Source organism: Eretmochelys imbricata, chromosome 8 (assembly GCF_965152235.1).
Source record: "Eretmochelys imbricata isolate rEreImb1 chromosome 8, rEreImb1.hap1, whole genome shotgun sequence".
Lineage (NCBI taxonomy): Eukaryota > Metazoa > Chordata > Testudines > Cheloniidae > Eretmochelys > Eretmochelys imbricata.
This window is the reverse complement of record NC_135579.1, coordinates 52,655,069-52,679,827: the sequence shown is the minus strand read 5'-3', so window position 1 is coordinate 52,679,827 and position 24,759 is coordinate 52,655,069. Positions and strand designations below refer to the sequence as shown.

Genomic DNA, 24,759 nt, shown 5'->3' with positions numbered 1-24,759 from the left:
AATACCATCTTTCCTGGAAAATACTGAAGGAGGTGTGCACACATGTGTAGGAGAGAGAGAAAATGAGGGAGCTTAGAATTCTCTCATCCATCTGACAAGGTATTATGACAACTGAAAGCAGCACTTTAAAAGGGTAGCTTGGACAGCATCTGGGGAAGGAGACTTTCTCCTGGTGTGATGGGGTTGGGACTCACCACCACAGCGCCTCCTGCTGTTCACTCTGGGAATTAGCTCAGTTCATGCGGAAAGCCCTCTGCTGGTGGTGTCCCACCCGTCTCTCGCCCTAGATTGGCATCTCGACCCGCGTTGCTCCTTGCTCAGCGGCGTCCTCTTTGGGACACAGCCCTCCGGCAGTGCCCCCACGTCCACACTCGCCCCCTTCCAGAGGAGGGTTAACAGCACTCTTTTCTCTTCACCCCAGCCGCAGTGGCCAACCACATTCCCAAAGTCTAACCCCTTCTATCAGGGGTCGGGTGCAGTCCGCTATGGCCACTCCTAATGGCCAGGTACAGTACAAGGGGGAAGGGGGGGGACCCAGGCTCACCCTCTACTCTGGGTCCCGGCCCAGGAACCCTCTGGCAAAAGCCTCCCTGCCCTCCTCCTCTCCCCTTGTCCGCCTCTCCTCCCTGGGCCGCTTCCCCTTCAGCCCCCTTGCACCTTGTGGGCCCTTCTATCAGGGCCTGCAGCCCGGCAGGTATTGGGCTAGAGCTCTCCTCAGCTCCCCCAAGCCTGCCCAGCACTGCACTGTCCTGGGTGCTGGTCTCCTTCGCTCAGGAGACAGACCTTCTCCCTTCAAGGTCTGGGAGAAACTCCCTGCCTCTTGCCTGGGCAGCCTTTATATAGGGCCTAGCCTAGCCCTGACTGGCTGGCTGTAATACTGGTCCTGATTGGCTGTCTAACAGGCCCTCCCTGGTTGGCTACCGCCTTGTGCAGCCACTCTGGCCTGCTGTAACCCAATCTGGCATGGGGGTGGGGCACTGTGCCACGACATTGGGATTCAAATGCAAACGTATGAGTACCTGCAAAATGAAGGACAGGTCCCACTGAGGAGTCACTGGATGATGTAGGAGTCTCCAACAAAACTGAATAAAAACCAGCTGGGAAATAGTGTCCCTGCTCCTGAAAGAACTCCAATAAGAGAAAGGACAGAAGAGTAGACGCTCAAGTTATAGACACTGAGCTCTTTTTGAAATCCTACAAAGAGAACATTAAGATGTCTTGCGCTGGCATTGATATTCCTCTCACTGCCCCACTGAACAACAACAAAAAACGGTTCCAAATTCATGCGTATTTCACAGAAGTAGGCTCTCTGTTGCTAGGCAGAAAGACTGCAATTTCAGAACAGATTTCCTCTTCTAGGAAGCAGCTATGCTTTATTTACAAGCTCTCCAAATCACACTGAAAGAGGAGGATTGTGGGCCTTGGATCGACAGGTCCAAAAGGTCAAGTAATGTCCTAATGACAGGCTCATCAGCTCAAAAAAATAGGGGCATGGGGCCTTTAAGAGGCTTGACAGCATTACCTCCGCTTTGTCCTGCTTTGCCTTCCTCAAAACTCTGAAAAGGGATAGAGGAAGAAAGCAGTGGTATAGCTCTTTGCCCCAGTCCCATGCAGGCAAGCCCACAGGCAAGTAAAAAACATGGAGACCTGGGAGAAGGGTCGAAATTTGGGGTGAGGGGAGCATGGGCTGTTATAGTAGGGATAAGGGAGAGACAAGACAGAACTGGGGGTGGGGGGGTGTGGGGATATCAAATCAGTATCTTAGATGCCTGTATACTAATGTGATAAGTATGGGGAATAAGCAGGAAAAACTCAAAATGCTAGTAAATAAACACAACTATGACATAGTTGGCATCACAGAGACTTGGTTGGATAATACGCATGCCTGGAATATTGGTATAAAAAGGTATAGCTTGCTCAGGAAGGACAGGCAGGGAAAAAAGGAAGATGTTGCCTTGTATATTAAAAATATATACACTTGGACTGAGGTTGAGATGGAAATAGGAAACAGACTTGTTGAAAGTCTCTGGGTAAGGATAAAAGGAGTAAAAAACAAGGGTGATGTCATGGTAGGGTCTACTACGGACCACCTAACCAGGAAGAAGAGGTGGATGAGGCTTTTTTTAAACAACTAACAATCATCCAAAGCATAAGACTTGATGGTGCTGGGGGACTTCAACTACTCAGACATCTGTTGGGAAAACAACACAGCAGGGCACAGATTATCCAACAAGTTCTTAGAATGTATTGGAGATAATTTTTTATTTCCGAAGGTGGAGGAAGCTAGTAGGGAAGAGGCTGTTCTAGATTTGATTCTGACAAATAGAGAGGAACTGGTTGAGAATTTGAAAGTGGAAGGCAATGTGGGTGAAAGTGATCATAAAATGGTAGAGTTCATGATTCTAAGGAACGGTAGGGAGAACAGCAAAATAAAGACAATTCATTTCAAGAAGGCAGACTTTAGCAAACTCAGGGAGTTGGTAGGTAATATCCTATGGCAAACAAGTCTAAGGGGAAAAACAATTGAAGACAGGTGGCAGTTTTCCAAAGAGACATTATTAAGGACACAAGAGCAAACTATCCCACTGCATAGGAAAGATACGAAGTATGGCAAGAGACCACCCTGGCTTAATCAATAATCTAAAAATCAAAAAAGAGTCCTACAAAAAGTGGAAACTAGGTCAAATTACAAAGGATGAATATAAACAAACACCACAAGTATGTAGGGACAAAACTAGAAAGGCCAAGGCACAAAACAAGTTCAAACTAGCTAGAGACATAAAGGGTAACAAGAAAACATTCAACAAATACATGAGAAGCAAGACGAAGACCAAGGACAGGGCAGGCCCTTAACTCAATGAGTGGGGAAAAACAGTAACAGAAAATGTGGAAATGGCAGAGGTACTTAATGACTTCTTAGTTTCAGTTTTCACCAAGAAGATTGGTGGTGATTGGACATCTAACATAGTGAATGCCAGTGAAAATGAGGTAGGATCAGAGGCTAAAATAGGGAAAGAACAAGTTAAAAATTACTTAGACAAGTTAAATGTCTTCAAGTCACCAGGGCCTGATGAAATGCATCCTAGAATACTCAAAGGGCTGACTGAGGAGATATCTGAGCCATTAGTGATTATCTTTGAAAAGTCATGGAAGACGGGAGAGATTCCAGAAGACTGAAAAAGGGCAAATAGAGTGCCAATCTATAAAAAGGGGTATAAAAAAAACCCAGGGAATTACAGACCAGCCAGCTTAACTTCAGTACCTGGAAAGATAATGGAGCAAATAATTAAGCAATCAATTTGTAAACATCTAGAAGATAATAAGGGGATAAGTAATAGTCAGCAGGGATTTGTCAAGAACAAATCGTGTCAAACCAACCTGATAGCTTTCTTTGACAGGGTAACAAGCCTTGTGGATGGGGGGGAAGTGGTAGACATGGTATATCTTGACTTTAGTAAAGCTTCTGAAACTGTCCCGCATGACCTTCTCATAAACAAACTAGGGATATGCAACCTAGATGGAGCTACTATAAGCTGGGTGCAAAACTGGTTATACACTTATAAAGTTTGTGGATGATACCAAGCTGGGAAGGGCTGCAAGGATTAAAATTCAAAGTGATCTGGAAAACTGGAGAAATGGTCTGAAGTAAATAGGATGATATTCAATAAGGACAAATGCAAAGTACTCCATTTAGGAAGGAAAATCAGTTGCACACATGCAAAATGGGCAAATGATTGCTTGGGAAGGGAGTACTGCGGAAAGGGATCTGGGAATCACAGTGATCACAAGCTAAATATGAGTCAACAATGTAACACTGTTGCAAAAAAAAAAAAAAAAGCAGACATCATTCTGGGATGAATGTTGTAAGCAAGACACAAGAAGTAATTCTTCCACTCCGTGCTGATTAGGCCTCAACTGGAGTATTAGGCCTCCTGTGTCCAGTTCTGGGCGCCATATTTCAAGAAAGATGCGAACAAATTGGAGAAAGTCCAGAAAAAGGCAACAAAAATGATTAAAGGTCTAGAAAACAGGAACTACGAGGGAAGATTGAAAAAACTGGGTTTGTTTAGTCTGGAGAAGAGAAGACAGAGGGGACATGATAACAGTTTTCAAGTACATCAAAGGGGTTACAAGGAGGAGGGAGAAGAACTGTTCTTCTTAACCTCTGAGGAGAGGACAAGATGTAATGGGTTTAAATTGCAGCAAGGGAGGTTTAGGTTGGACATTAGGAAAAACTTCCTAACTGTCAGATTAGTTAAGCACTGAAATAAATTGCTTAGGGAGGCTGTCCAGGTTAGACAAACACCTGTCAGGAATGGTCTAGATAATACTTAGTCCCGCTATCAGTGCGGGGGACTGGAAGGATGTGGCAAAATTGGAAAGAGTCCAGTGGAGGGCAACAAAAATTATTAGGGGGCTGCAGCACATGACTTATGGGGAGAGGCTGAGGGAACCGGGATTATTAAGTCTGCATAAAGAATGAGGGGGGATTTGATAGCTGCTTTCAACTACCTGAAAGTGGGTTCCAAAGACGATGGATCTAGACTGTTCTCAGTAGTACCAGATGACAGAACAAGCAGTAATGGTCTCAAGTTGCAGTGGGGGAGGTTTAGGTTGGATGCTAGGAAAAACTTTTTCACTAGGAGGGTGGTGAAGCACTGGAATGGGTTACGTAGGAAGGTGGTGGATTCTCCTTCCTTAGAGGTTTTCAAGGTCAGGCTTGACAAAGCCCAGGCTGGGATGATTTAGTTGGGGATTGGTCCTGCTTTGAGCAGGGGGTTGGACTAGATGACCTCCTGAGGTCCCTTCCAATCCTGATATTCTATGATTCTATGCTAAATATACTTGTGGGCAGGGCTTTAGACTTAACGGCCCAAGTGAAAAAGCTGGCTACTCTGGTTGTTGTTGCAGAGGCAAGCCAATCTAATATCTGTGCCCAAACACAATGAAAAAGCATCAAGATCTTTAGACGAGGAGGGACTTTCTTGAAGAGGAAATTTTCAAAGGTGCAAAGAGCAGTTAGGTACCGAACTTGCAGTGAAAGCCAATTGGGAATTGGGCATCTATGACACCTTGGGGTTCAACCCAGACCAGTAAGGGGTTGTGTCATTGCCTGTCCTGAAACTCAGGGTGCCTTAAATGCAATGCTGATGTGGCTAACAGCCCTGACACCAACAGCCAGCATTCAAGCATGCAGATCACACTCTGGCTTCCACCACGCAGTTACTTTTTTCAGGGTGACCCCAACACTCTCCCAGTCCCAAATTTCTCCCAAGCCATCTGCCCTGCAGTGTTGAGCCCGCACCTTGATCATTTACAGAAGTGATCCATTTCATTGTCCCCTTAAAGAGAAAATACCTAGCACCTTATGACATTAACTGGGTTAAGAAACACTATTTTAATCAAAGCACCGAATGGTTTCTAGTAAAAGTTAAACAAGAAGTCACAGGTTTAAGTGATACCAAGTATAAGGAATAAAGATAGAATGAATCACAAGCAAACAAAAGTAAAAATAGGCTTCTAAAACTAAACCTGATTGTACAAGAGACTCTAGTTTGTTAAAAGACGTGTTCCTCAGCAAGTCTCTTTTCCAGCATGGCTGACCAGACTGTGGCCAGCCCCTTCACAGACCTCAAAGTGCTTGGTTCCTTTATGCCTCCTTAGGTGAAGGATGCTTTGAGCCCTGCAAAATGAAAACTTCCAAAGTTTTTGCAAAATCCCCTTTCCCCCCATTTTTGACCAGCTCCGATCTCAATGGAAACCTGATTGATGGGAGAGTTCTTGGAATGCTGTGCAGCTTTGTGTGTTACTGACACTCTGCCACAAGGCTGTCTCTCAGCTGGAGGCAGGGGAATCCTCAGTAGAGGTTGTCTCTGCCGACCATCCTTCTTCCTCGTTTTTTCTGCTCTCTTTTTGAGGTCTATTTTGTGCCCCCTCTCTGTGTAGAGTCATGAAGTTTAAGGCCAGAAGGGACCACCAGATCTCTAGTTTGATCTCCTGTATATCACAGACCACCAACACCACCCAGCACTAAACCCAACAACTGTACTTGTCTTTTTCTTCAGTTCTGGGCTTAGAAATGAGGAAAAGAGGAAAGATAAAGCTGGGCAAGAGGAAACAGGAACAGAGGGAAAAACAAAAGCAAAGAGAAATCTCTGAAATGGGGCCTTACATGCAGGGCTTGCCTGACAGAATTATTGCCTCTTTGCTTCCTGGTAGGCAAAGTCACAACACTATATGTAATTGACTGTCTTTTTTGGTAGGCTGGGAGAAGAGGAACGCACAACAAATTTCCTTGCCTATATTACAAACACATTACACCGGTGGTCTCCAAATTGTGGTTCCCAGTGTGCTGGATGGTCACAAGGTGGTGGCTCTCCTTGTTTCCAGCTGCAACATTATATTTAATACAGCCAAAAGTACACACTTTACTAAGAATACTTTTCCAAGTAAGCAATTGCTGTAATTGTCACAGGATGTTACACAATTATGAATGGGAAGGGAAGAAGCCTGCAAGAGACTCTACTAATATCTTATTTCAGGCAATGAAAGTTTTAGAATCTCTGCCTCACATTATTAAAAATGAAAATAATTATAATATAACTCAATTTTCACTATGTTTAGTTTATGTTTCTGCACTTCAATAGTCCTTTATAAGGAGCAAATCAAATTTGGACAATAAATCAGCCATTATAAACAGACTAACTACAGTTTAACTTCTATATTCTCCTATGTGACACTGGCAGAGCAGGTGCCAGCTGATGCTGAAGCCACAGGTCAATTCACTTTTGTATTAGTATAGATCAAAGTAATTGTTAATGTATAAGAGTGTATCTGGCATTTAAACTTAATGAAAAACTAATGGGTTGTTACTTGCATTGTTTTCACTTATTCGTATCCTGTTATAATGCAATAGCTAACATTTATATTGTAAATACCACTGTAACTAAATAACCCATCAGACAAGAAAGAAGCCTTTTGAAATGCAAATGAAGAACTTTAACAGAAAAGTGCTAATTTCAAAGCAAGTGGTCATCATGATGATCGCAGGTCAAAGATTCAAAATGCATTCCTCACCCTCTGTCATCAAAGGAAAAGGCCACGTGAATAGTGACCCTGTCAGCTTGATTTCTGTGAGAAGAAGCTTTAAGAATGGATTAAAGGAAAGATCATTCATCTCTGGACTTTTGGGATGTGTACCAGATGCAAAGTGGAGATCCCAGAGACAATCTGGGTACCCTGAAAAGACTTTTGGGAAACTGGCAGTTTATTACATGACTGTCACCATTTGGAATTACAAAGTGTGACTCACTTGTGCATGTTTCAGAGTAACAGCCGTGTTAGTCTGTATTCGCAAAAAGAAAAGGAGTACTTGTGGCACCTTAGAGACTAACCAATTTATTTGAGCATGAGCTTTCGTGAGCTACACTGATGAAGTGAGCTGTAGCTCACGAAAGCTCATGCTCAAATAAATTGGTTAGTCTCTAAGGTGCCACAAGTACTCCTTTTCTTTTCACTTGTGCATATATTTTACCTGCTAATAACTCTCATTTCCTTTTCTTAGCTAATAAACCTTTAGGTCATTTGAAATAGAATTGGCTAAAAGTGTAGCCTTTGGTGTAAAATGTAGAATACCAACTGATCTGGAGGTCTCTTGGGACTGGGAGCAACCTTATGTGACATGATTTTTGGTTTGAGTTACCTTTTATCACAAAGTCCAGTTTGTCTGGGTGGCAAGATGCCCTGGAGATCCAAGGGGACTGTCTGTGACTCTATGGTAAGACTGGTAGCGGTCCAGGAGTTCACACTTGTTACGGGCAAACACGCTACCAGTTTGGGGTATCTGCACTGAGGCTGGCACTCAGCTGTGAGTCACTCCAGAGCAGGACAGACAGTATTTGAGTTGCAGAGATACATTTGTTAAATACACCTATACTTAAGAACACAGATGAAAACAAACGTCTACAAAATCTAAATTTTGAACCAAATTTGATTTGTTCCTTTAATAGACTATTGCCATGCTCAGGAAAACATGAAACGGGGTTTTCGAAACGCCATTTAAATCATCATGTTCTATTTCTTTTTGAACACTGTTATTTAGCAATGCCCCTGATTCAGTTAGTGATGCTGCCATGATCCAGTATTTGTATTCTCACGATTCATGACCACATAAACAAAAGTGGCAGAAGCTGGAGGCTGATTAGGAAACAAAGAAAGCTAAACAGCTGCTTAACAGTTTAAAGAGGTTTCAACAAATATGTTTACAGAAGTTTTCCAGGGTTTGGCTACTTTTTCTAAGCTAGAAGTTTCTCTCTTGGTTGCTTACGTTGCAATGACAAGCTTAGCAACAATGTCACTGAGCAATGCCAATTCCTAAAGCAAACAGTAGAGTATAGAGTTTGTTTTTCCATATTTTTCCCAGCCTTCAGCTAAAACGGTGGTTGTTTTACCTCTGTTTCTCTGTGAGAGTGAGGTGGGATGAAACACAGGCTTGTCAGACCTTATTTATTAAAATATATTGATTGAAGTGTTTTAAAATATATTGATTGAAGTGTTTTAACCTTTGACACTTGAATTCTTGTATGAAATCTGGAAGGTCTCAGACTATTCTACATTAGTGCCTGAATTTCAACCTCATTCAACCTGATTCACTTTTCTGAATGTTTCCAACTGAGACTAATTCATAACAACTGAAAGCTGGTACAGTGAGCTGGTGCAGGCACACAACAGCTGCATGTTCCATACCTAAGGTGGCTGTACTTTAGCTTATTACAAATGATATTAGTTACAACACATGTACTAATAAGGCCCAGATATCCCAGGATACTTGACCCTAACTTTAAATCCTTTACCTAGCTAAGGTGCAACTTTGTCCCTGGCGGAAAAGTCTTCCTAATGCTTTGCTGGAAATCTTCCACAGGTGGGAGAACAAAAGACTGAAGATATCCATTGTTTGAATTAACTGGTAATTTTATATATCAATTTAGGACATAGTTAAGATAAATGCAATGCGTTGGCAACTCTTATGTTGCCAAGTAGACTCATCACAGACGAGAGAGACCCCAACCATTCAGTAAAACCACCCAAGGATCAGCTTTAAAAAGCTTGCCCCCATGAGTTATCCTCCATCCCTGAACCAGTGTTGGCAGCATATATTGTTCATCAGAGTTTACATGCATAGGTATTATAGGAGCAGCAATGCTGCTCAATGCTGGCTTAGAGAACATGTTGAGTGTACCATGTGGCATAGCTGCTACCACAGTACAATGAAGAAGATACAGTCACTTTGAAATTACAATCCTATTTCAAACTCTGTACTGGTCTTAACTGCAGAACTCTTGAAAAAGCCAAGAAATGCTATATCAGAATTCTGTCATGGGAAGGAGCTTAATCTATTTGGATTTCAGTATCACTTGTCACAGTGGAAACAACATTACTAAGAAATAAATAATTTGGTTCAGCAAGGCAGAAAGCCAGTCCTTCTCTGAGAATTTGTGACAGGTAGGAATACCATTTTTGGTCCAAAGAAAAAAGGTTCTCCTTTCAGTTATGCATTTTACATTGTAACAAATTCACTGTTTAAATTAATGGTTTTAATATTTGATGCTTCTCAACTTTCTCCTTTGCTTACCCTCACTACCCACACACAATGATCTGTTTAAAAGTTATTTTGTTCATTGCAAATACCCCAAAAAGAAAAAAATGTAAGTGGACCATATGGAACTTAAATATTAGTTCTAAATTGTGCACCTAGGATTAACAACCTTTTGTCAAAAGATTCATGCCTTCTTTTGAGATATACCTAACACACCCTTTGTATTCAGGGGATAGAATACAATCAAACTACTACTAATACAATCAAACTACTGAATGCTTTTATCCACTGACCAGTATATGATCCACTCTGTCCCGTTTCTTGCGTCCAAACTTCATCATCTTCTGCCAATCTGTTTTGTGATTGGGTTCCTTCCTCAAGCTGAACAATTTCAGCACTTCAGTTGCAATGAAACTCTAGAGGAAGAAAAGAAAAAAAGAGTTAATATTGTATTTGAGGGAAGAAGTGAATCCTGTACCGAGCACCTGCCCTTCAAAATCTGATCTTAAAATACAGGGTGAACTTCTGTTTCACTGTGAGATGTACATTGCAGTGCAAGAGATTTACAGTGGAAGCATTGAGCAATAACCCTATCTTAGAGACAACATTATGCAGAGATGACAGGTTTCAGAGTAACAGCCATGTTAGTCTGTATTCGCAAAAAGAAAAGGAGTACTTGTGGCACCTTAGAGACGAACCAATTTATTTGAGCACAAGCTTTCGTGAGCTACAGCTCACTTCATCGGATGCATCCGATGAAGTGAGCTGTAGCTCACGAAAGCTTATGCTCATATAAATTGGTTAGTCTCTAAGGTGCCACAAGTACTCCTTTTCTTATTATGCAGAGAGTATACTATATTTAAAAAAGGGCTGAATTTTTTTTAGCCCTTAGAGCTTTGACTGATTGTAGAGCACAACTTTCACTTAAATGATACAGTAAACTGGAGACTAAAACTAATTCAGTTTATGAAAGGACACTGTAGGAAAATAGGGTTAGAGAGTGACAGTCTTTTATCCTTTTAACTTTATTCTTCCCTGCTATTAACAGTTCAGGGACAGCTATGGCTTGGTAGACCTAGGTTCTGTCCATGACTCTGCCAAAGATTCAATGTGTTATCTTGGGCAAGTTACTTTAAATGCCGTTCTACTCTGAAAAATAACTTTGGAATAACAGCACTGGAAGCAGGGGATATTCCTTGTTTGTGTCCTAATGATTTCCATATGAAAAGTGCTAGTTTGACACGTGTTTTTTTTCTAACATACAGCCCTGTAAATTCAATCTGGGTTCAGCAACAAGCTGAGTTTTTTCTTTCTTGAGCATTATCACCAGTAATAAAAAGTCTGCAGACCAAACTAGGCCCTTAGTTACAGCAGTGCACCCATTTCATCTTCAAATCATGCCCTTAGTCTATCTGTGCAACTCCATTGCCTTCACTGGGGTTGGCACAGGTGTATCTGATTGAAGTTTAGCATACAACTATGATGCACAGTAAAGTATAAAATCCAGCTCAGTCTTTTAGCCCCAATCCCGCAACCAGATCCATGACAATAGACCCTTACATCAAGTCCCACTGAAGTCTGCATAGGTGTATGGATCTGCTCACATAGATCAGATTGCAGGACTGAGGTGTTAGATCTGCAGTAAAGGAAATTTTTTAAAGTCACTAAAGTCAACAAATACAACCCAGAAAGAGAGGGTGGTAAATCTGTTGAACAAAAAAAATTACCATCTTTACACACTTGCTTTTCAGCGAAGAACCACTCTTGAAACCTCTCTGTGCTCAAATGCTACATCTGTTAAAATCCAGGTAATGTTTGCCTACCTACATTCAGCATTTTGTGGGCTACAAATGAAAAAATGCTATATAAACATTATATGATATGAGGACAGTCACAATTTAATAGCATCTTTCCTACCTTGATCTCGTCAAGGTCATTTGGATCTTTTACTCGCCGGAAGTAAGTGGAGGTAATTCTACATGGTTTCATCCAAATAGGTTGATTCAGACTAGGATCCTCAGCAAAGATTTCCCGAAAAATCTCTCTCGTCAAGTCAAATACCGCCTTGACAAAAAGAAAAAGGTCAAAATTAAAACTTCAGCTTCTGAGAGCAAGTATCCAGGGGATGAGATCAATGTTCCCCAGGGTTGTACCTGTTTATAGACCTGTTTGCTTATAGTTTCCATGTCCTGCTCTTTGGTGGTATTACCAAGGTCTATGGGAAGGCTGATATTCTGAAGATCATGACCCAGCTCTTTCAACTTCCACAGCTCCTCAGCTGCTGCATGCACCATGCCTTCTACTTCCACTGCAGTATGTGGAACAGCCAAAGGCTCCTCACATGGCTTAGGTGGCACTTTTTGTGGCTCTATCTTGGGCAACATCGCTGTTTCTTCAGTTTCCTTCTGTGGGACCTTTTGGGAGCTCAAGCCAAAGTCCTCATCAAACCAGTCTTGATCATCTCCTAACACACTGAGGAATTCCCGGCTGAGCTCCAGTTCTGCCAGCCTCTTTGCAAGCTCTTCCTGTCCACTGGCACCAAACACTGGACTTTCCTGTGGAATAAGAAACAGAATTACTATTCAGAGCAGTAATGTACTCTATTTCCCATCAAACACTTCTTATAATTAGATTTTGAAATGTACTTCTGATATGATTGTCTGTGTATATAAAGCATTTTTGAATAATTATCTCAAAAAACCCAAACCAGTGGAAACATTTGATTCTACTCCTATACCTGCACTTTCATCATATCTTCCCCAATGTTTTTGAAAAGTTACTAGGGAGTTTACAACAGAGAGAAACATTTTTAAAAATAGATCATCTGTTCCTGTTGCTCATTCTGCCCTGAAACTAATTTGTTTGGGAGGGGCTGGGTGCCTCAACAGTTTGGAAATGGAATATGTAACTTTTCACTTCACTTACGACCAGTAAAAATCTAGCTCGGGGAGGGCAAACTTTTTGGCCTGAGGGCCCCATCGGGTTTCCAAAATTGTATGGAGGGCCAGTTAGGGGAGGCTGTGCCTCCCCAAACAGCCAGGGGTAGCGCAGCCCCCGCCCCCTGTCTGACGCCCCCTGCTTCTCGCCCCCTGACGGTCCCCCCAGGACTCCTGCCCCATCCAACCCCCCGTTCCCTGTCCTCTGATGGCCCCCTTGGAACACGTGCCCCATCCACCCCTCTCTGTCCACTGACCGCCCCTAGACCCCCCACCCCTGACTGCCCCACACCGCCCCATCCAACCCTCCTCTCATTCCTGACTGCCCACACCCCAGGACCCCTGCTCCATCCAACCACTCCTTCTCCCTGACCACCCCTGGAACCCTTCTGCCCTTGACTGCTCCCTGCTGTCCCATCCAACCCCCGCTCTTCTTACTGACCGCCTCCCCCCCGGGACTCCTGCCCTCTAACCGCCCCGACCCCTATCCACAGCCCCGCCCCCTGACCACCACCCCGAACTCCCCTGCCTTCTATCCAATGCCCTTACCATGCTGTCTGGAGCACTGATGGCTGGCGGCGCTACAGCTGTGCTGCCCGGCTGGAGCCAGCCACGCCACTGTGCAGCACAGAGCACCAGGTCAGGCCGTGGCTCTGCAGCTGTGCTACCCGGCAAGAGCTCACAGCCCCGCCACCCAGAGCACTGTGCCAGCGGTGCAGTGAGCTGAGGCTGCGGGGAAGGGGGGACAGCAGGGGAGGGGCCGGGGGCTAGCCTCCACGGCCGGGAGGTCAGGGGCTGGGCAGGACAGTCCTGCGGGCTGGATGTGGCCCACAGGCCATAGTTTGCCCACCTCTGATCTATCTTAAATCAGTAGACAAAAAGCCATTACAAGCTGATGGCTGTTTGGTGGCCCATGTGAAAGCGAGCTGGTGCTTTTTGTGATAGTAACATATCGAGAATATAACCACAGTTGTCAACTTTGTTAGGAGCCTCAGCAAAGAGGCCATATCTTATCTTCTTACCCTTAGAGGTTCTGGGGAAGCTTGAACTTTCACTGTTCATGATATATCTGTCCAGTGGATATATAACTTCACCTATCAGAGAGCTGTTAACCCAGCACCTTTAGCAGCTTGATGTCTTAAGAATCTCTATAGCAACTAATTGTAAGGTCAGAGGATGCTTATTTCGTATGGAGAGTAAGCAGAAACAAACTTACTCTACAAATACAAGAGTCAGCATTCATGCAAATTCAATTAGGATTATGAAAAACAGGGTAGGCTAATGCAGGAAATATGATATATGTAAGCAGAATGCTCTCTAAGTAGAATATTTTTTAGTTTTTCATGTGATATGAGTAGGTGTTTCATACGTCTTTGTAAATCCCCAAAATGTTTCAGAATGTACCATAAAGTGAGACACATATTGGAGGCCACCTGAAAACACTTGGGAGGAACAAAATTGGTAGAAAACAAAATCTTCAGATTCAATAATTATCAAATAAACAATTAATACATTAGCTTCTGAAATCAGTGCAAGCTATATACTCACTGGTCTGGGACACATATCCGGAGAGGAAACTTCTTCTCTTTCATCTTCCAATTCAGGGCTTAAAAAAAAGTTCTGCAGGCCCTTTGCTACCTGTTCCTCCACATGCTGGGCTGGGGTTCTGGATGATAATTCCTCTTGGACATCACAGAGCTCCTGATTGCTAAGATGAATCTTCTCATTCCTGACCTTCTTGATTTGCTGTAGCTGATTGACAGTGTCCTTAACAAAATCCTTAAGTAGACTGTCTGTCAACAAGCAGACCTTTTCTAGCTGGTCTTTTGACTTCTCTTCCTCTCTAAGAGGCAGTCTAAGTTGGGCCTCTAATTGATTCTTTTCCTTGGTCAATAGGTCCAGAAGTGGAGTTCCAGGCTTTTCCAAAACTTCAGAGGAGAAATTATCTGACTTTTCAGTACATTCCTCCCTTGAGGACTGCTGCCCCTCCAGCTTTTCAGACAATATACCATCTAAGGTACCCTTCAATAGAACGGTGGTAACATTTTCTATAGTAGAAACAGACAGTGCATGGACAGTCTCATCTTTTACAGCATCTTTCAGGCAGTCCACCACAGACTGCTCTTTGGCAAGCGGTCTAACAGCTGTGAAAACCTCCTTTATGTGGTTTACTTCAGAACTGGAGTAATCATCGACTTTTTGCCCAATAGAGCCTTCTAAAGCAGTCATGCCTGGTGGAGCTTTATCTTGGGATGATTTCTCAGTTGCATCTATTCCCTTGCTTTCTTCAACTTTGCCAGATTTGGAACTTTCTTTGTCTTTCTGCTCGGATTTGTAGTGCTGACCCAATCTGTCATCAAAGAATGAGTCTTCATCTTCATTCATGTCTATATAGGTATCAAAACTTTTTGAAATGTGAGAGATCTTTTCAGGAGGAGCAAAAATACCATGCTTTTCCTTACAATCAAAATATTTAATACCATTATAAGTCCCATTGTTGTTTCCTTCAGGTTTATCCAGCTCCACACCAGCCCAAAACCCTTTGGCAAAACTGGTCAGACCTTTGAATCGCAATGTTCCAGGCTGGATGTTACTCACAAGTATCCTGTCACCAATATTGAAATTTACCAGTGTGTTTGCTTCTTCTGTGATAGAAATTGAGGCCCAAAGTGGTGATTCAATGGGGGCTTGTTCTTTCTCCACATCACTGCGTTCTTTATTTTTTATGAGCTCTGTTGGTGACTTGAGTTCTAGCAATTTCTCTGAATGCACACTGCCAGAGACAGAGAGAGACTTGTCACTGAGATATTCACTGATTTCATCTTCACTGCCAAGGCTGGTGGATCTGCTTCTAGGAGGTTTTGAATGCTGTGATTTCTCTCTAAGTGACTGAGAATCTTTTCTGTGTGACAGTGTAGGCTTCTCAAAATCGTCTTTGTAACATTTAGCAGAAGGAGTTTCTTCAACTGATGTCTCTTTTCTGGGGGGGGACCCCACAAAATCTTCAGAGTATGATGGCTCTTTTTGAGTAAAAACTTGTTCTGGAACAGAGAAGTCTTTTTCCAGTGCCCACTTGTTCAAGCTGAGAGAGGACTTTTCTGATCTGTCACTTTGATCACTCCCTGCATCATCTTTGACTGCCTCTCTCTGTTTTGAGATCTCTGCTCTACTCTGAATATTTTCAGCAGTCATGCTAAATAGTTCCTTCTGAGACTGTTCAGTGTCAGAGTGGAGATCTCTCTTTGGAAGGACTTCTGGTAAGATTTCCTGGTGTATATCTAGCATCAACAAGGCACCAGAACTCTCTGAATGTTTATTATTAACATCTTCAACCTCGGATTCTTCTGATTTTATGTACTCCATCTCCTCTTGTATATCAGATTTGTGATTGGACACAATATCATCACTGGATACATCTTCTGACTTGCTCAGTAACACATGGGATACTCTGCCACTATCTCTTAGATCTTTGAGAAGAGCTAATGAGGGCACACTGTCCAAGGAATCACCAGATTCAGCTCTAGATCTCCTTGGGGACTTGAAGACCGGGGATAGGGTTCGGGAAGGTTCTTCTATATGAACCTCTGAGTCAATGAGTCTCTTGATGTGTACAGACACAGACCTCTCAGAACTTGATGATACAGCATCTTAAATGAAAAAGATTAATCATCACAATGCTAAATCATCCAGAATAATCTTTTGCTACCTTTTAATCCTATCAGAGCAAGGTGTGATCAGGAATGCCTGTTATTTTGTTGGGAAACTGCAGCCAAAGTTAAACAGCTGTTCAGTCAAAAGATTTGAGACTAAAGGATATTAGCAGGGAGCTGGGAAAGTTTCACAGGCTCCTGGACTGTCCTGTAAATAATAACAGCATCCTCCGTATTCCGTATGTATTATGTCTCCATAGTTTTCTTTCTAACCTCCTACCTCTGCTGCTGTCCTGTGAAAAGTTATTATTGTGGAATGGGACTTTGTTATAGGAGGTAAAAGCTCAGGTATTTGTCTGGAGGTCACAAAGGTAAACAAGGTTATAAATGTATGTGGAGAGATAAAGATTAATAGTAAACCACTGAAAAATATCTGAACATAAAAAGGAAATCTTTCATTGTTTTTGGCTTCTTCAAGGGCAGTGTTCTCAAATTATATGATACTGGGGAACACAAAAGGCAAAAAGAAAAACAGTTGTCATACTTTTGATGTTTCACATGAGTCTCAGCAAGGATAGAACCAAATATCTGTGGTTCAGCACATTGTTTGCTTTTGCTGTCTCCTAAGTTGAAGTGATACAGCAAGAAGAAAAAGCCAAGATGCTATCATTTCTTCTTAGTTAAAATATTCTTCTAAAATTTACCATTTTCTTTCCACTATGTTTTGGCTGTTTATTATTAAAGTCTCTTAAAAGAAGAGACCTAAGATGCCTTACAGCTAAGGGGAGGAATAGTGATATTTGATCTTCAGAAGATTAATGTTAGAATCAAAACAAATGTAAATGTGAAAAAAAATACAACTATAAAGAAAAAGTGTGTACTATGCATTCAATTTTGACTTAACCACTCTCTCTCTAAATCCCTTCTCACCTTGAAGCAAACAGTTGAGAGGTTATGAAAGAATGGACATTTTTCAAAACACGGTAAAGTAATAGAATTCTTCAAGATTTATGAAAGGATGCCTCCATCTGCAGCATTTATTTTCCAAATACATACCAACATGCTCTGCAATAGATTCCAAAGATACTCTGGACCGCTCTGACTCAGTCAGTGATTTCCAATTCTTGGTTGTCTCCGGCCTAGGGTTGAAAAGTCAATAAAGTGAACCACCAATGTTCCAGATGTTGGAATCGCTAGTCATAGTGTAAATGCAAACAGCAATAATTACAGAATCATGTACCCCAATGCAAGAGTACATTAAAGGTGAGATGAATATAGAAAGTAATTATAAAGGTGGGTGTATGTATGCGTGCAATTGATATATTCTGGGGAGGATTTCTTTCTAATAAAGATTAGCTTAAAGAAATATTACCCTCTGCAGTTGAGAGCATGTAAACCTACTACTGAGAGGCCAATGGGATTTTTTGTACCATCTCTTGGGGTGGGAAACAGAACCACAAGGAGATACACCAAGAGGTGTAGTGGGCTAATGCACTGTTTACCTCTGAAACCCTGGGTTGTAAACTAGGTTTAAGTTATAAGTATGAATGGCTTCTACAGGAGGGACGGGGAGATGCCTGCACAGAGGGCCAGGAAGAGAACTGTCCAGGTTAGAAAGCCATCCATAATATTTGTCACAATTCCATACAGGCAGGAGCTGCTGTTGCTCAGAAAAACCCTAGATTAGGACACCAGGATGAGGTAGGACAAGAATAGAATACACTGACACTGTGCATGGGAACTTCATACAATGCTTGTCTGTATGATGATGTGTCTGCTGACTGGGCTAGCATAAGGCATCAACACACTGCCATTCTCCAGTGGCCTAGGGAGCTGTGGTCTTCAGGTTTCCTCCCTGTGATTTTCCCCTATACCTATATGCTGCACTTTCTGAGATATCAACTTCCTCCCTTCCACCAAAATGCTATTGAGTGTTCTCACACACACACACCCTACATTCTAATACATGTTTTTGTTTAGTTTAGATTAAAGTTCTCCAAGTACATAATACCTGAGGAACAGAGAAGCTTGCACAGATTGTACTTTTCTTCCATGCTCATTCAGAAATATCTTCACACAACTACTTTATATTATAACCGTAGCATATTCTGGAAAAGGCATTTGTACTTGTACAGCTAACCTAGAAAAATGCTAACAAGGTAATGTTAAATTACAAAGAGATTTCCAAGTTACCTATGGAGTGGGGGTGGCTTGATTTTAGGTTTTTCAGTAGATGAGGATGGAGTTTTAATTTGAGGCTTAGCTGTGGGTGATGCCTCCAGGTCTTGGCTCAGCTCTGCTTCAGTCTTCTTTATGAACTCATCATAAGACTGAGTGTGAAAAAGTTCAGATTGTTAATTTTCCAAATCACAACTTCTTGGAAAAATCAATCAGCAAACAGAAGTTATCAAATGAATAAAGCACATCCTTTCCTTTTAGAAGACTGCTCTCAAAGCAAGAAGTTTTCATGTGTGTATTGGACAAACAGCTCTTCAGTTGCGAGTGGCTGGAGTTTTAATATTTTATTTTTATAGACTCCAAGTGTCTGTCAAGTCTGAGTCAATATACTACAACAAAACAAAAACAAAACAAAACCAAAACTCCCTCCCTCCCCCAACATCATGCTACTGGTGGATTAGTCTTTTATCCTGAAGAGGATTGTCCATCATATCAGTACCACATGGGCTACTGTAGAATTACTGGAAATATTTAAACCAGTACCAGAATGGTGGTGCTGCTGTCATAAAAAGGTGTATCAATAAGCACAAAAGAAAGGATTTCTTCAACAACTGACTGTAATATACCAATTCATACTATGCTAGCAGTTTGACTTGTTACTTAGCCCTTCTTCTAACTGTTCCTAACCTCTAGCTGTTTGATCAAACTGGCCTCCTGGGCTTTCAGCCTCTCCTTCTGCCTCTTCTTTTGTTCCTTTTTCAGCTGATAAACAACAGACTTCCTCTTCCGTAGCTCATCCTTTAAGGCCCTGATCCGGCCTTCAATGTCACTCTGGTCAGATGTAGTTTCTGAAAAAAGTAGTTTAGTTTTAATCCTCAAATAACCTCACACATTACAAGTATTTGAATTATTACAAGTACAGAATCTTCAGTTAATGAATTTAAATTACATCACATAAAATATTAGTAAAATAATTTATTTTTAACATGTTCATATCGTCTAAAGACTTCCTAAGTCAGCATCTCTTATTTTAACAATATCACATCACATATGGTAAGGAAGAAAAACGCTACATCTGACCTTACTGAGTTTGTCAAAGACATGATGTATAAAATGGTTATGTTCCTAGTTATATTGTACATGCTTAGAAAGCCAAAGTCACTTAACTTTGTGATTCCTACACTGAAAGAAGGCATTAGAGACACTGCTGAATAACCAAAATAGATAGAATTTCTGCTGTGTTTGAAAGTTATGATACAAAAGGCACACAATTAAACAAAAGGTAAAAAGTGTAAAGTGCATGAACACCTTTCTGCCCTCATATAGCACATGTAATCTGAGAATCCCAAACCGCTTTACAAAGATGGGTATTCTTATACCTATTTTGCAGATAGAAAAACTGAGGTACAGGGCAGTTAAGTGAACTGCCCTGGGTCAGCATGTCAGTGGCAGAACAGGAAGTAGATTTTAGGCCTCTTAATTCCCTGTCCCTTAGTCTAATCTATAGTCTAGACCACACAGAACTGAGATGTTGAAAGTGCAGTCACTGTTAAATAAACAAAAACAATACATAGGTATTTTCTCCATTTAACTAAAGCATATTAGCCTACTCAATGACAAACTAAGGGCATGTCTGCACTTGGGGCTGAGGGTGTGATTCCCATGTTCAGGAGACAAACTCACACTAGCTTTCATTGAGCTAGCATGCTACAAACAGAAGGCAGGACAGGTTAGCTGCCCAAGGATGTGCCTAGGGTTTTTCAGGGGCACATATTCAGAATGACTAGCCTGTCCTGCAGCTCATGCTGCTGCAGATACATTCTAGTTTTAGCGTGCTAGCTCGATGAAAGCCTGTGTGAGTTTGTCTCCTGAAGATGGGAATCACACCCCCAGCTCCAAATGTAGACATACCCTTATGCTATGAAGGTGGCATAGAATAGACTGAATCTGATCTACAGAAGAATATCAGGATTGAAAATTAGCTCAATATTCAGAACTATGCTGTGTGTCTAGAATGCAAATGGTTAATTTATAGATAAGTGTGTTTCAAATATATATTTTAGATATAATAAGTATCTGAAAGTCATTGCCGCCTCTCCCTACTTACCAATGTGTAAGTTCAGGCTTCTGTGTTTTGTTAAGGACATCACAGACACACACACACAGCACAAGCATCCAGTAACTTTTACTCAGTTCTCATTCACTCAATTCAATGATCACTTGTCTGGATAAAGACTTAAGGATTTGTCATTAACTGCTTGTGATGTCAACTGCTGCAGAGGAAACAGTATTTTAATCTTATGTTTTTCAGTGTGACACTTCTTTTTAGTGGTTTAAGAATGTATATATTTTTAAAATTTGTGTTTAAAAGCTTTTAAATTCACCTTAAACACCCTTATGCTACATGATGTATTATTTTAATGGAGAGTACTTCATTTGTAATAGTACGGTACAGAAGCAAGCTAGGTCTCTTGCAAGCTATAGATGGAGTACAGTAAGACCACCAGCTTTTAAATCTCCTGGACTAAACAAATTCACTAGGACTGGAGGATGACTAGTTAACTTCAGTTAGAAAAAGAAGCAGTTTGATCATGGAAGCAATTAACTGTCAAACCCTCCTGTTTGACAACTTATTTCTAGGGTTCTCACACTTAAGCAAACAGAGAACCACATCTTTAGAGAGATTATCTCATGGGTCACCCGACATTCCATTCACAACTGCATGGACCACTTAAGCTCCTAGTCTCGATTTTGCAGACTACCTATTATGTCATTCATAACAACAATATATCCCTGTGGTGAATGTAGCCACTTCTCACTTGAACAAATATTTTCATTGTTCTTTAAAAAGGAAATCACATGGTTTCCTTTTGCAATTTCATTACCATTCATTCTGTTCCTCTTCCCCTCCCCCAGGATTCCCTACTGTCTGGTCTTCCAGTCCTGCTGGTGGTCGTCTCCCTCTATTCTACTGAAAGTCATGCCCAGCTGCTTGATTCCCTTCTCAACAGTAGAGTCGTCTCCACTAATATAACTGTTTTTGTATTTCTGTAACAACCAAGGCCCAAACAAGACTGTGTAAGCTCATAGAAAAGCATGGTCTTATTGTCAATGCTTCCTTGCACATTCCCATCTGTCTGTATCTACTGGTTGTCTCTTGTTTTATACTTAGGCTTGGTCTACCCTATCTACTTATGCCAGTATAACTATGTGTGAATTTTCCACACCCCAGAGTGATGTAGTTATACCGACCTAACTCCTGTGTAGACAGCACTATATCAACGGGAGAAACTCTCCCATCGGCATAGGTAGCATCTTCTCTAAGTGCCACAGCAGTGCAGCTCCACTGTGCAGTTGCACCACAGCAGCGCTGTAAGTGTAGACAAGCCCTTAGGCTGTAAGCTCTTTGGAGCAGGAGTCTTTGTTCTGTGTCTGTATAGCACCTAGCACAATGGGGTCCTAGTCCATGACTGGCACTACCAAAATAGAAATAATAAATATTATTAATAGTTTTCAGTCTAATTTACAGTCCCCTTGGCAGTTCTCCCTGGTGGCTGAAAACTTCAGTCTCAGGGGTGCTCCTGTGTCCTCTCCTCCTTCTATGTAGCAGCAGCCCCTAGTAGAGGCAGCTTCTAGCCCAGAGGTGGGCAAACTACGGCCCGCGGGTCTGTCCAGCCCGGCCCGTGAGCTCCTGGCCCAGGAGGCTAGCCCTTGGCCCCTCCCATGTTGTTCCCTTTCCCCCCCGCAGTCTCAGTGCGCCGCGCCGCCGGCACAATGCTCTGGGTGGCCAGGGAGGGGCAAGCTCCTGGGTCAGCGCAGCTGCAGAGCCCGGCCTGACCCGGTGCAGCCGCACCACCAGCCACTGGTGCTCCAGGCAGCGCGGTAAGGAGGCAGGGAGCTGGGGGCTTGGATAGAGGGCAGGGGAGTTCGGGGGTGGTGGTCAGGAGGCGGGGGTGTGGATAGGGGTTGGAGCAGTCAGAGGGCTGGGAACAGGGTGATTGAATGGGGGCAGAGGTCCTGGGGGGACAGTAAGGAAGGACGGGGGGGTTGGATGGGGCAGTGGGGGGCAGTCAGGGGCAGGGGTTCTGGGGGCAGACAGGGAGAAGGGATGGTTGGATGTGGGGGGTCCCGGGGAGATGTCAGGAAGGAGGGGGGGGTTGGATGGGGTGGTGGGGGGCAGTCAGGGGCAGGGGGTCCAGGGGCAGTCAAGGAGAAGGGCTGGTTAGATAGGGCAGGGGTCCGGGGGGGGGCAGTCACAAAGGAGATGGGGGAGTTGGATGGGGCGTCAGGGAGTAGTTGGGGTGGGAGGTCCGGGGGCAGTCAGAGGACAGGGGGGTTGGATGGGGCAGGAGTCCCAGGAAGGCCATCAGGGAGGGGGGTCAGATAGGGGGCGGGGGCCGGGCCATGCCTGGCTGTTTGGGGAGGCACAGCCTCCCCTAACTGGCCCTCCATACAATTTCAGAAACATGATGAGGCCCTCAGGCCAAAAAGTTTGCCCACCCCTGTTCTAGGCAGTTTTACAGGCACCCAGACCATTTGCTGCAATGAAGAGCATAGATGACTATAAAACCAGCTGAAATAAAGAAGAAAAGTCAGCAGCACCATGTGACCAGCTAGTTCTTCATGGCCCAATAGCAATTTGCACTTCAGTTTGATAACCAATGCCTCATTTCACCAAAAGACAGCAAAAGTAACTAGCAGTAAGGGATTTCACTGTCAGCAGCTAGTAAATGTGATCAGCAGCTGGATGCATTCCTTTTTCAGTGAAGTTTTATAGCTAAATATTTATGAAAGTGTTTTTAAACAAGTAGTGCACAAAATAGATATACGTGTTTGATAGGAAGAATGTGTTCTCTCCTCATAATCTGAGGTAGTATACTTATTTTCCGGCAAGTGTCTTGATTATAATTAATTCCTCCTACTTAAGTGACAGTAACATCATGTTAATTAAGGCCCAAATTCAGTTTTTGTATAAAGCAAGTTTCTACAAAGCCTAACAAAAGAATCTGTTGCCACGACATTTGAAAAATGTTAATGAATTTTTTTTAAAAGAATAACTTTCCTCTAAAGTGTTTTCAAGCATTGATAGCACATATGAACCAGAAACTGATTATAAACAAACACGAAATTGACTATTCTGTTTTCATAGTTCAAGCTGACAAAAAAATGCAGAAGTGGAAACAAACAGCATAAATGGTGAGAAGTAAATTAATTTTTAAAAATTCTTTACTTATCTCAGACATCAGTTAAACCCGCAAATAAAACTGCAATATCTATTTTTAACTCGACAATGTCCTTTTAATGAACCAAGATCATTTTACATATGGTGCGAGAAAAAGGGTAACAATGCAGACCAACACTAGAATGCAGTGATACACCCCCAAATCCCTCCTCCAGCTGACATCAGTCTTAGTCTCTCCATCATATTTTAAAATGCCAAATACTTGAAAGTCTATTTATTTCAAAAGAGCTCATCATGATCACTGTTGGCACCCCATATTCATTATTTTTCATTTATTCGTACTGATATGTTTATTTGGTTTTCTCTGTTTCAACTTTAAGATAATTTTATCAAGTTATTGCATGTTTTAATTATGTTACAGTGCCCTGAAGGTGGCATGCTATTAAAAATTAATCAGTGTGAATGTGTTTATTTTATGTATTCATTTTTATATCAAAATGGAAATCACTTGTCCTGACAAGTCCTGTGTTATTTTCTAGTGCACACAAAAGCTGTTATAAGAACATTATTAAGGTTGCAAGGCAAGCACTGAAAAGCTAGGAAATGCCAGAATTAAGGTTGCCTATGCAACCTCAATTTGGCCCCTTTTTGCTTATTCTTTATGATACATGTTTAACTTACATGATTACATACTATTTTTCCATGTGACCCCCACCTCATTCAGTGTAGAGGATGGATCTGCTGTGGGGAGGGACTTGCTGTGGGGAAGTGCAGAGGACCCCTGCTGCATTTGCTGCAGAAGTTGGAAGGTCTGCAGTGAATGAGGCAGGGGATTGCAGAAAAAGAAGGGATGATCTCATGGTTAAAGGCAATTGAATGCTGGCCCAGAGAACTGAATTCTATCTCTGCCTCTCCCACAAAGTTCCTGTCTCATGTCAGGCAGGTCACTTAAACCAAACCTCTCACAGGTGGTCACTAATTAGGTGTTCCTCATTTTCTGGGTGCCTAATGTGAGACCCTGGAGTTTGATCTGCAGAACTGTTGAGTGCTCACAGCAGCAATTGAAGTCAATGAGAGCTGTGCTTTGAGCACAGAAAGTGCTATGTAATGAAAAGTACTCTGAAAACCAGGTCCTAGGTACCTCAAAATGGGCACCCAAAATTAGTGGACACCTTTGATCTTACTGTCTGTGCCTCACTTCCCTATCTGTAAAATGGG

At 42.4% G+C, this 24,759-nt stretch overlaps 1 protein-coding gene across 5 annotated transcripts in view; it reads right to left on the bottom strand.

Annotated features, from left to right (window-relative positions):
* Positions 1 to 24,759, bottom strand: part of CEP350 (centrosomal protein 350) — a 136,863-nt gene that overhangs the window by 8,075 nt on the left and 104,029 nt on the right. For all 5 annotated transcript variants that reach the window (XM_077825402.1, XM_077825403.1, XM_077825405.1 and 2 more), the window contains exons 31-37: positions 19,047 to 19,207; positions 18,375 to 18,511; positions 17,238 to 17,320; positions 14,080 to 16,178; positions 11,749 to 12,150; positions 11,513 to 11,659; positions 9,889 to 10,011 (exon numbers count right to left, since the gene is read on the bottom strand). In XM_077825402.1, coding sequence (XP_077681528.1) covers positions 9,889 to 10,011; positions 11,513 to 11,659; positions 11,749 to 12,150; positions 14,080 to 16,178; positions 17,238 to 17,320; positions 18,375 to 18,511; positions 19,047 to 19,207 — 3,152 coding nt within the window. The remainder of the gene's footprint in view (positions 1 to 9,888; positions 10,012 to 11,512; positions 11,660 to 11,748; positions 12,151 to 14,079; positions 16,179 to 17,237; positions 17,321 to 18,374; positions 18,512 to 19,046; positions 19,208 to 24,759) is intronic.